The 13327-nt window shown below is 31.8% G+C and overlaps 1 protein-coding gene across 2 annotated transcripts in view; it reads right to left on the reverse strand.

Moving 5' to 3' along the window:
- The window catches only part of LOC134725804 (uncharacterized), a 145342-nt gene that overhangs the window by 130844 nt on the left and 1171 nt on the right, over nt 1–13327 (reverse strand). For both annotated transcript variants that reach the window (XR_010108602.1, XM_063589972.1), the window contains exons 2-4: nt 10091–10118; nt 7015–7102; nt 4823–4923 (exon numbers count right to left, since the gene is read on the reverse strand). Coding sequence is in view for 1 of the 2 variants with exons in the window: in XM_063589972.1 (XP_063446042.1) it covers nt 4823–4923; nt 7015–7102; nt 10091–10118 (217 nt within the window). In the remaining variant the exon portion in view is untranslated. The remainder of the gene's footprint in view (nt 1–4822; nt 4924–7014; nt 7103–10090; nt 10119–13327) is intronic.

Raw genomic sequence — 13327 nt, forward strand, 5'->3', positions numbered from 1 at the left:
ATAAAGATGAACTTGAAAAAGTTTTGTTTGTTTGTTATTTGCCTTATAGGATTACTGTTCCCTTGATGTAATTAACCCCTTATCCGTTTATTTCACAATGCTGTGATCTAAATAATCTTATATGAAATGAAATATGTAACGGACATAAATTATAATGACCATTCTGGGTGGCTGGAAGTGTAGACATATTAAAATATGACAATGGCTTTCATATTTTACAGCTTAAAATTAAAAAAAAAATGTTTTTTCTTGAAATTATTGTAAATATGTTTAGTTTTAATTTGTTTCCCTAGCATGTGCCTTCTTGTAATCTTCAACATATTGAAGTTAAGAAGTATTATGTAGATGTAGATGAGCTTTTTTTATAAAAGCATGCATGATCGACTTGCTTGCTATGGTTGCAAACATTAGGTAGGCGGGGTTTCAGTCTGTTTAACATATACTGGGATTTAATTGGACAACAAATATTGACATACAATGAGGAGCTTAACCTTGAAATGAACTTAATATTTATTGTCTTATCAAATTCCAGTATATAGTAAACAGACTGAAACAGACTATACCTACCTATTGTTTACACACCTAGCAAGCAAGTTGATCAAAGGTTTGCCTTGCAATCTTTAAAGACAAGTTGCAACTTGAACATGGAAACTGGGCATTGATACTGTCTGTTCACCTGGTAAATTTTGTTTTGCATTTTTCAGATGATGTCCGCGATCATTAGTTTGTATGCAACATATCTGCATTCATTCAAATATCAAAATTAATAAAAAAAAAAATACGGTTAATGTTTTAACTTAAAAAGATCTTTGTTCACTTTGAACACATTGTAAGTCATATTGGCACTTATATCACACATCTTATTTCTAGTCAACACTGAGCATAGGTGGATCCAGGTGGGGCCCTGAGGGGCCCAGCCCCCTCCTCCTGTGGGGAAAATTTGGTGGATTATATAGGGAATCATTGAAGCATGACAGAAGTGACACCCCCCCCTTAGGAAAAGTTCTGGATCCGCCACTGCTGAAGTTGTGAGTTCGAACTCCGCTTGTTCTGGTGCACTTGACTCCAAACTAGATTAACTAGGATTTTCAGTTTTCCTATCAAAGATCTGTGGTTTTCTGCGTGCACTCTCAGGTTTCCTCCACCAATAAAAACTGGCCGCCACAAAAATTTCCCAAAAAGGGTGATTAAAAGTGCTGTTAATTAACACTTTCCTTACTGAATTGTTTTTTTCCGCGACGTTGTGTGACCTGATCAAATTTCCGCGCGCAGTTTGCCTGGCCTGAATTAATTTGACGTGTGAATGGGGAAAAAAATGACGTTTTAGAAAAAACGTGTATATCTTTGTTGTTTCTCATCAAATCGGTTTCAAACTCGATATTGTTACACTTAAGTATGAAAGGAGTGTTGCAATATAAATAAATTTACATGACAATACCTACTTTTGATTTTTTTTAACCTTTTGTGGAAAGAAAATGACGTTTGATTTGCGAGATCTATTTTTTTTTGTGACCATTTACATTTTTGCCTCCCATCTTCTAAATTTACAATACAAACGGTAATTAACAATTTCGAGTGTTCCTTTATCGAAGTTTTATAGAAAAAATAACTCCAGAGTCAAAATTCTAGCTTATTAGTCAGAATAAATACGAATGAAAATGGTTTGTCAAATTCCGCGGCGGCCATTTTTTTACCTTTTTTTCACTGAACATCACATAGAATTTAATACTAGACCATCCAGAACTTCTAACGTCAAACAAATAAAACTTTTTATCAGCAAATACTGACATTTACAAACATTCTTTTTTTCCACAAACTATAATTGATTGGAACTTACTACCAAATGCTGCCGTGAACTGTAAAACTGTGGAAAGTTTTAAGGCAGTTATATCGCGCGACTAGACATCAGTGGCGCACACACATTTCCTGGATAAGTTTTACTCAGTATTTTGAGTTCATTTCCAGTACTATACAGATACAGACAGATACAGATACCTGTACAATGCAATCACCAGATAGGAAGTTGTGTCCCCGGATAAGTTGGAGTTGTCTTTCTTAGTCCGATGTTTTCTTTGAATTTTTGCATGAATATAGATATAAATTGACTATTGGGATCTTTTGTGAATTTTTTTATATTTTAATGGAGATATCTAATGATATTTTTTTCTGGTAAAATCAAAACTTTTGAGATTAATATGTGCTTTTTTTTTTAATGTGCAAATATTTTTTCTGTTTTTTTTTTGTATCAAACCACTGACTGCATGGAAATATTAATTAAATGTAAGATGACCTGACACACTTATTCATGTACATTTAACACTTTAATAATGTGTTGATAAAATAAGTGAGACATAATTAAATGTTGAAAGACAATCATGAACTTTTAAAAATAAAATTACTTTGAAAAAGTGTATGATTTATTTTTAAAATTATTTATCATAAGTGTCCTGACTCCATGGGATGCTAGAATTTCCACTGTCTTTGGTTTTGTATCGTTCAATGATGAAGATAATTTAATGTTCCTTATTAAAAAAAATGACAAAAATTAATAAATGAAAATGTCAACTGTAACAACAAATATAAATTATGAATATCCTTTCAACAACTTATCTGTGAAAACCTTTTCAACAAATTATGTATATAATATCATTTCAACTTAAAAATTGTAACAAAGTAACTGTTAATTTAAAAAGTTTAATTTTTGACTGAGTTGGAGACAGTGAAGCAATGGGGTAGGCAACTGGGGTTTTCTACATTTAACACAACCATATTTTGAAACCTTTTTTCCTGTGTACCTTTAATATTTACCCTAGCCCAGCATATGTGACACCTTATCTTGTTTCCCAAAGTCTACTGGCAAACAGAGTTAACCTACATGTGTTTGATCTGTCTTGACGTGGTAGATTTCACAATATAACATACAGAGTGTCTGACGCTACCAAAACCCAAAGTTTGATGGCCCATTTCTTTGTTTTAGGAGGCATGAATTGCTTGAATGCATCCCTCCCTTTGTAAGGTATCATGAATCGTCACCTATCGTTTGGGGACATGTTGGTTCTTCATTTTTGTCTGTTAAGGGAGTCTTTAATTTCTGAGTTTGTAAGATACATCATTATTAGCCTCCCATCTTTGCTCACCTCACTGGTGTGTATCAGTGAAGTGAAGATACCTTATTATCTGCATAATTTCGTCCATTTCTTTGAAAAATTAGAGACCATGACTTATATTTTTAATAACTATAAACATGATAAAACCTTCAAGTATTGGGATTAATAAATTTCAGGATAAAAACAATCTATGTACATTGTCAGAAAATATAACATTTTTGTCCTAAATTCTAAAGCTCATACAATTATATTTTATTTTCCATCAATGTACATATATATTGAATATGAGAATAATTGCCTGTTAATATAAAAATATAATTGTTCTGGCTTTTTTACTTTAATATATGTGTGTGGCTCTGATCTGGCTGCGGTTTAACATCTTAGAATTGAAATACATTTATATTTTATTTATTAAAACATTACCGGTTTCATGTTAATTATCAAATCATTGCAATATTACTTTGCTCTTCATGGGCCCTTTAATTAGAATAAAAATATCTTATCTCTGTAATCAAAATATCCTATATATGGAATAAAAATGTCTTATCTTATCTAATTATAACTATCAATTATTTGGTTGTGAAAAATAGACATCTGGAAAAAATATCATTCTTTGGGTCTCATATGTTTTGTGGACCTTTAACTTCTGGGCTAAATGGGGAAAACCTCTTTCAAATTTCAATATATAAAATTCTTGGTGCCATCAGTCATTGTTGGGGGACATATTTACATCTGCCAGCTGTCATTATTTTCGTCTGAAAGTTCGCTGACCCCTTCTCTTTCAACATCACTTCAGGAGTGATCATGAAATCATCACCGATGTCATTTTGAGGTCAATGCATTTCATACCGTTGACCAAGAAGATCTACTTCTCCCACCGAAAATCCCTCAAACTCGTTCTCAGAACTATCGGACATTTTTGTGTCTCAGAATGTTACAGACACGATACAGACCATGAAACCACATTTTACTAATATTTACTATAATTTTGCGTCCTTGACATCGGCAAGTGAGAGAGGAATGTGATTGGATTGTTTTATTTAGAACTTCCATAAAAGGAGTGCGACCTTTTACACTCGTGGGAAAAATCCAATTACCGCGCCGACGGAAGTCGGATTATTAATTGATTTTATTCTCCGTGCAATTGTTAAAATCGTTTTTCGTAATTTGTATCATAATGTTAATCAAAATATTCATGAAATTAAATTCAACTTTCCTTCCAAATAACCTTTTTTCGACGAAAAAGGTCACATGTTCGCATCACATGTTTGTACAAAATGGCGGCGGCTTATTTTGTTTGTTGACGCTACCGATCTTTCATTGTATTGAAATATATATAAGGTATCAAATTCAGTCAGAATTCATATTCTTTAACTGTGATATACAAGCTTCCTGAAAACCTAAATATGTATTGGTTAAACGTAGCTTTACGGGGGGAAATGAGTTAAAAGACAAAAAAAATATGATTATCACGTGATTGGATATGCCTGAAAGCATTGTTCGGCCTGGCTACGGGGATGCCTCAACACATTGTTCGGCCTGGCTACGGGGATGCCTCAACGCATTGTTCGCCTTGAAAGGGTTAAAACACAAAACAAAAATTCAAAATCTTATTTCTATTTCTGTTATAAATTTTGTTTAAAGTTCATTAACTTATTCAAACACAGTTTAAAGGTTTTACTACTAAGTGAAACAAATAATTAAGTTATATAAACCTGTCCAAACTGATGTGATTTTAGAATTCTGCTTTTTCACAAATTGCATGACTTCCTTGCCATCATAATAGTCTTTAACTGTTACTAAATGTGAACCAGTCCTGTCAATAGAAAACACAAATTTGTTTAGAATGCAAGACAGTATTTTGCAAAATCTGTTTTGTCAAAATTAATAAGTTCGGATCAAACTGGTTTTGTTCCAGGTAGATATATAGGTGAAAATTGTCGATTAATATATGATATTCTACATTTTACTGACGAAAATAATATTCCAGGAATTCTCCTGCTGATTGATTTTGAGAAGGCATTCAATTCCATATCATGGTCATTTCTTTATGATACATTTAGATATTTTAATTTTGGTGAATCTGTTATATCCTGGGTTAAAACCTTCTATAACAATATAACAGCTGCGGTGACACAAAACTGCTGTCTGTCAGAATTCTTTACTATAGAGAGAGGCTGTAGACAGGGAGATCCTTTTTCTCCTTATATTTTCTTGCTTTGTGCAGAAATATTAGGCATTTTGGTGAGAAATAGTAAGGAGATAAAGGGTATTACTATAGATGATACAGAGTTTGTACTTTCTTAATATGCAGATGATACATCCTTGATATTAGATGGCTCGCCGGAATCGCTCAATGCATCTCTTCGTGTTCTCCAATTGTATGCTGAAATCTCAGGACTTAAGATAAATATAGAAAAAACAAGTGTTATTTGGATAGATAGCAAAAAACATAGTCAGGATCAAATTTGTGTAAAGTGGGGATTGAAATGGGGCTCCAGTACATTTAAACTACTTGGAATTATGTTTTCAGTCGACCTAGATAGAATGATTACAGTTAATACATTAATGCTAGCAAGACAAATCTTTGTTTGACTTGCTTGCTTTGCTTGTATCAATGTTTGCTCAAGCATGGCAATTAAGATAGGCGGAGCTTCAGATTGTATACATCATACTTAAATTTTATTGGACGGTTATGTTTGAAGTTAAGGACACTAAATTTTATAAAAACAGGATTACAAATATAAAGCGCAATCGTAGAAATGGAAGCCAAAAAAATGTGTTTGTTTTTTCTCGAAGATATGCATTTTCATCATCCAACTGAAAAGACTGTCGTCAAGTACTTTTAGAAAAGCAAAATAACTATTCCAACACACCTACTCTGATTTAGTGATTCATTACATAGGTATTTCATTTGACCCATATATTTCATCTTTTAGTAATGTGATCTTTTTATGTTATAAAGTCAACCTGTAGCTTTGCTATATAAAAATGATAGAATCTGAAGCGAGATGATGTATCAAATGTTCTTCCTTTGTGCGTTTTTTAGACAAATTATTCATCTCAAACACACCCTAACATAAGAAGGTTCGCTTGATTTTCTCTTTTTGATACAATTGTTACCAATTTTTGGATTTTTTTCTTGAGTCACGTAATGGAAGAACAGACACGGAAATAAGTAAACTTATAGATTGATATGTTCTCCGTCCGTATTAAAGGGAAGTTTTTTCTTCATCCAACTTGATATCATAGATAACCATTTCGTCGACTTGATATCTAACTGTTCTGCTTAAGTATGTAATAGATAAATTAACAACTTATGCAAATGGTTGTTTTTTTACAATAAAACGCTCGTATTTGAGAAGAAAATTGTTATTTTATTTGTTTCTATTCACTTTTAAAAATTTGATCGAAACACCACTTATGTATATTGCAAGAAGAATTAAGACTTCAATGTTATAAGATATTTATTTATTTTCAACCTACTATTGCACCATCATATATATTCAATTGTTGTTTTATTATACAATACTTCTTTTGTGTGAAAATGCCATTCTGTACACCTTTGTTCATACATGTTGTGCTAGTCTATTTGTTACAATAAAGAAAATTCATTATATAAAAAAAAAGTATTTGGCAATATCACTGTTAATTTCAAATTTCTAGAAGTTGGAAATTCTTAAGGAAAGGAAAAGTTTAACCAATGTTAAAACATCTAAAGGAAGTTGTCTTAAAAAGTATTTGCTAACCACTTTGAAAAGCATGAATTTTGCCTTGTAATGCATTCTCCTTTTGGATAGTACATGTGATATCATTCATAAACCAACTCCTTCATTTATAACAAAAAAAATGCTATGAAGCCTGCGACCTGTACTAAGTCAGTGAAATAAACTGTTACTTAACTCACCCTTGACAAATACGTAATGCACTCTCCCAAGTCTGTTTCTCTGTGTCCGGGAATAAATGATAGCATGATGTAACAGGAACATCCCATCCTGTCAACATATGAAAATATCACTTATAATCTATGACACAAATATTTCTTAATAGCATAGGTTCAGATTATCTGATTGTTCTATTTATAGTTAACCTTATCTACTCACTGATTAATCAGTCTCACTTGCGGACAAACTTATCCCCTACTAGTAGTGTTACTGTATTAAACAAACAATTACTATAGGAAATTAATATGGAATAGTAATTTTTTCTTCTATAATTTCAATTAAATATGATTTAGTAAAGACTGATTTAACATTCTGTTATAATAAGTAATATTTCTGAATGTTTATATAACAAATATATACACTTAAAGGTCATTCCTTGTTGTCTAATATATAGAAAAAATAAGTATCGAAGAATATTCTTTTTTGGTTGAAATATTAGTTTAAAATAGTAATGGAATGTTTACTCTTTGAAAAGAAACCCACACAAAGTCCTCTTACATTATTCCCTATATATATAAAAAGAAAGAAAAAAGTACCCTTTGCAACAAAATTTTCTACAAACTCTCTTTAAAATCTTTCTATAAGACGGTCTATTTTAACTTACCATGGAAGAATATTTATAGTTTTAGAGCCCAAAAAGAACAGCATTTTATAGAAAATGACATATATGTGTATACAATTTTATCAATAAGACTCATTATGAAAGTACGCAGAATCAATTTACTCTGAATCTATTTCACACAAGAGTCCTTCTCAAATAGTTTTTTTTTTATTGTTTTTACTCAAATTCAAAGTTTTACAGGAACATTTATCATGTTTTTGATAAACAACAAGTTTTTATTTTTTTTTCTGGATAGAAATTAATTTTTCATTTTGGTTTGAGATATCTATTAACATGATTGATGAAATATTGTATAAAAAACATGTTAAATTCGCATGCAATTTCATATCAAAATGGCTTCAACGGCACCTAATAGCGCTAGAATTTTGTTTCAACATACCAAAGTTCAAAAATTGTTGACAAATATTTCAAGTATATTATATAGACTTTATAATATTCGAATTTAAGTAGGCTTTGACAACTTTAATGTTTGACCCTGCGATACAATCAAATGCAGGGAATTTATTCCATCAAATACATATACATGTATATATATATATATTTCAAAGACCCTCTTAACCTAGACCAAAATTATATATTTGGAATATTAATTCTTATATTGTGTTTCAGATTAGAATTAATTCATTTTCAGTAAAAAATTTCTTTCCCTGCGAAAATCTACACAAAAATAGAATGCAAAAATTATGTTTTATTGAGTCACATAATTTACTTCAAAATTGAATCTGCTAGTGATTATTATAATAATCAGAGAATACTTTTTATTAGGATTATTGTGAAACTTATTCATAATAATTGTATGGACTGTATAATTGTTTACATTTCCAGCAGGTAAAAATACAACAATGAAAAATAAAGTAAAATCTGTTCTCTAAAGAGGAAAATTAGAATAAGGAAACATTTGTAAAGATTGACATTATTTAGTACGCTTAAAACACTGAAAATCTATTAAACTTAAAATTTTGTAAGATTTTTTGTTAATTTATTTGTTATTATAATATATTAATATATTTAAACACAATGTAAATGTTTACTTTCCAATTTTACAAATTGATATGCATTACTGCTGTAGGTGGCACGGTAGTATTTCCTGGCCATAAGGGATAATGATAGCCTTTTTAGAATTTTCACCACTTTCTAACACTGCAAAAAATTCTACATTCACAGTTAACTGAAGTACTTTCATTTTACCATTCAGAAATGAATTTGGATATGTACCATGACCGTTTACTTTTTTTGCTATTTTTAAAATCCTAAGGCCACTAGTACTTTTAGGTCTTTTATGGTGCAGTGAATGCAAAATTTAAAAAAATTCTCAAAAATTCATTTTCATCTGTATATAAAATTATTTCATATTTTTCTAAACCTGATTCATCACTCAGTTTGGGAAAGTATGTTCAGTTGATACTGTATTTTTTGTCCAATCACACTGTTTAGATACATTTACCTAAGTAGGGTACACAAAAGAGCAACCTAAATTCTGGAAAGCAAATACTACCGTGCCACCTGTACATGTTATAAGTTAAAGTAATTACAATCATGCTGAGTGTTTGTCCGCAACTTCCGGGTTTTCAGAGATAAGAATAGCTATAAAATCTGCATCTCATTAGATGACGTGTAACATAGGGGAATCTGATCCTATGCTATTTAAATTATGGTGATAGAATAAATACTGATAGGAACAAGGAGGAATAAATCCTTAACCTGGGGCATAAATTAATGCAATCTGTAAATGCGTGTAAAATGTTATCGTGGCCAAGATGGTGAAATCTGTAAAATTTGCTACAACTCTTTTTTTTTAATAAGAAATTAAGTCAGTCAACGGGACAACAAATGTTGATGATAAGGAATAAATAATATTAGCTAGTTTCAGTAAAAAAAACTAAGAAATGATAATATAATTATGTAATAAAAAAAACCACTCCAGATCTGCAGGAATTACAAAATAATTCCCAGCAAGTAAAAATTTCATAAAAAGTCCCAAAACTGTAATTGTAAGAACTTGATGCTCTTAAAAAGCCTGTGTTGCTTATCTAGGTTTTAGTGCATCTTCAAAAATGGACACAATTTCAGTATTACGTAATATAATCAATAGTGAGGAGTCCTCAGTGAGGACCAGCAGATTTTCTTCAAGGATCACCAAAGAAAATTTTGAGAACCCGGGACTTATTTGAAATATTTCTATATAAAAATCCATCTCTCTAGTTGATCTCATTAATTGGGGTCTAAGCATGAAGTGGGATTGCTGATATCTTTAAGCGTGATGCATGAAATACAAATTTTAGTGATGTGAAAATGGGAAATTACAAAAAAATGAGAATTGCTTACTTCCAAGTGTAAGGGGGATACAGGGATCTGACAAAACAGTAGGTGGATCTTGAATCAGAACACCCTAATGAAACCCCCTCTTGATAACTCACCTTCTGGGCATGTAAATTGGATATCATCCTAAAATAAAAAAGAAAACATTTATTTCCAAAGGAAGATGAAGATAATAAGTAAGGACACAGATATATATAACAACAAAATCAACCAAAAGACATCATGTGGGGCTCAGAGACAGGGACAAAGGATGGGTAATAAGTGAGATATGCATGTAGGATAAAAATATAAATAAGGATCATAAAGACACATTAAAAAAGAGAATGAAATATGCTGCTAAGAATATTCAACACGACAGAATAGTTGAGAAAAAATATTGAAATCTTGATGGAGCCTTTGTATCACATTAATCTAGGTGTGGTTATTTGTGCACCTGTCTTTGGAAGTTTCCAAATGGCTGTCATTGTCAAGGTCAAACAGCAACACTGTGTCAGTGTGATTAAATAAGAAGAACTTGCTATCTACACAATAGATGACTTTTAAAAATCTCCTATAATATATGTAACTTCTGGTGTTTGTTTATTTCTGGTTTATTTTACCATCTTCTGCAGTGATGGAAAAAATTAAGATATTTTTTTTCTTTCTGAAAACAAGTCATCATGACAAAAAAATCATTCCTTTTTAATATGTGTCTAGGGGGTGGGTGAGGGGATATAGGTTCTGGGTAGGGGCCATTTGTTTATATTCATGCAGATCAGGGGCGTAGCTAGGTATCAAATCAACTGTAGGCACAAATCGGCAGGGGGTCTGGGGGCCCCTAAAGGCCCCCAGTAGGTCCAGGGCAGAGCCCTGGTAGGGGGTTTAAGCCCCCCGATTGAAAAAGGTTTTCAGCATTTTAGTTGCATAATTTTGTATACAAAAATATCATATTTAATGGTTTTTATCATGATTATATTCATGAAGAAAAGTTCGAAGAATTATGAATAATTTTTCATCAACCCCTGAATTAACGTAGTAGTGTACAATAAAAAATCTGAAAAAAAACTATTACAATATGCCCACTGAGTGTAGATCAGTGACTAGTTTTAGATTAAGGCCCACAGAGGGTTGAAGGAAATTAAAGATTTTCCACTTTTTTGAACGAATCTTTTAACTCAAATTTGTGCAAAATTGGTTACACAAATCTTATATTTCTGAACTTTCATGAATAACTTTCAGATCCAGTTTCATACACAAAGACAATGATACATTTACTCAAAGTCAAGTCGACGGCTTTTAATGCTGATAAAATCAGTTATACTGAACTCGCATCAGCATCAACATTGAGGTGTTGGTGGATATGAACAAGAGATAGATTTGAAAGACGCTCGTCTCCCATTGTAAACTGAAATGTACAGGTTACGAAAATAACAGATGTGTTTGCATCCAAAGACAGTGCGAAGTATATATTTTTCGTTGACAAACATCACTTAACTTTTTATTTTTTTTTAGAAAACTCACAGCGACATGCATAGCCGAAGTCCCAAAACAAACAAATAATCGCCCTTGAAAATCGCTCAAAATCGAAAGGGAGCGCATTAGAGTGGTAACAAATGTTATTTTGTAAGTTTTATTTTGATAAATATTTAATTCGTCAAATCAAACTACCTTACGATATTTAGTGTGGACGGACTGACGAACAGATATTGACGGTCGGAGAGACGGACATATAGTGATTTAATACTTGATGGCACCCGCTGAATGTAAGTAAGGTCTAAAAACTCTAAATCAATATACTGCTTCCCTAGATAATACAGGTATCCTCAAGTAATTAGGCAACAAGTTTACGATGTCATGGACGCAGGACGGACCTGATATGATCAAACCTGCATGATCAAGACCGCTTTCTGATCAAATACAAAACTCCGCGAAAAAAATCTTTTCTTAATTCAGACATTCAGCATACTCTGCTAACAGTATTGATGAATATACAGTACTTTACTGTGTGGGAAATTTAAAGCTTTGAATCTCCGTCCATTTTTGTGTTAAGGAAGCAATCTTCTTGTTGTCAGACAGGTATTGTTTGTTGGTGTTGTAAAGAGCCGATATAAATATATATATATATATCTGGGTAAGGGGGATGATGTTGTGTACGATGTATTACTTGTTGGAGAAACTTCAGTATTAGATGATTCTATACTCTATCGTCAGAGTTACAGTCCTAGTCCTAAAATTTAAAAAAAAAAAAAAAATCCTAAGGGGGTATAAATCAGCAAATTTATGTATAGGTACGTGCCTAGTCGAGCCTTATGTAGCTACGCCCCTGCAGATGGTACCTCAACTACAATGTAAGACCCTCTCTTATAGTAGTCCAAAATAATAAAGATCCCAAACTGCATATGAGCAGGGGAGGATCAGGCAATTTTCAAACAAAAAAGGGGGTCCCAACCTAGAAAAAAGGGGGTCAAACCGTGTGTCTCCATTCAAACGGTCTCTAAAAACACCGCAAAGGACCTCCTTTGTGCACAAAGGAGCACAAAGGAGCACTAAGGACCCCAAAGAAGTTTGATAAGAGCACAAAGGACCTGAAATTCGCTTTAAAGCATAAAATTATTATAATTCCTGAAGAAAAATGTTAAAAAAAAAAATTAATTTCAATAAAAATTGCGATTTTTATAATGTACGATTTGGTGTTGTCACCGGTATCGGTTTGCAACCGACATCATATCCGGGCTATGCGATAGCTCATGTATGTGAAATTTTTAAACCAGTTATAATATTATATAAACAGAGAGTATATGACTTTTTTCTGTTACTTTCTGTCCGTAAGTGTTTTGTACAGAATAAAATTTGATAAAACAGAGTGTGTATTGAAATTTCTGAAAAAAATACGAATTGAAAAAATCAACCCAATTTTCCTACTGTCCCCTTTGTGGCTTAGAAACGTTTTCTTTAAAGTAATTTGAGACTCACCAAGTAAGAACATTTCGGTACATACTTTGTTTTTGTGTAGAATAAATTGTTAAAAAACAAAGTGTGTATTGAATTTCATGAAAAACGAATTGACAAATCCAAATTAATTACCTACCTTTAGAATAATGGTCATACCGTTTTCTTTGTTCCTTTAGATAAGTTTTCGTCATAGCAATAAATATTATCATACATAAAAAAAAAAACACAAGCTGATGATGAAATATGAGACCAGCTGAGAAAAAAAACAGCAAAGCATCGGTATCCTTACATGATTTTCGTAGTTTTGGTAAAGTCTCTTGTCTAAAAAAAATTTATAACAACAAAATAATTGAGGTTTTTATCAGTTATATCATATTATAACTATTTAAAAATTCACATACACG

The sequence above is a fragment of the Mytilus trossulus genome, chromosome 7, assembly GCF_036588685.1.
Source record: "Mytilus trossulus isolate FHL-02 chromosome 7, PNRI_Mtr1.1.1.hap1, whole genome shotgun sequence".
In the NCBI taxonomy this organism is placed as follows: domain Eukaryota; kingdom Metazoa; phylum Mollusca; class Bivalvia; order Mytilida; family Mytilidae; genus Mytilus; species Mytilus trossulus.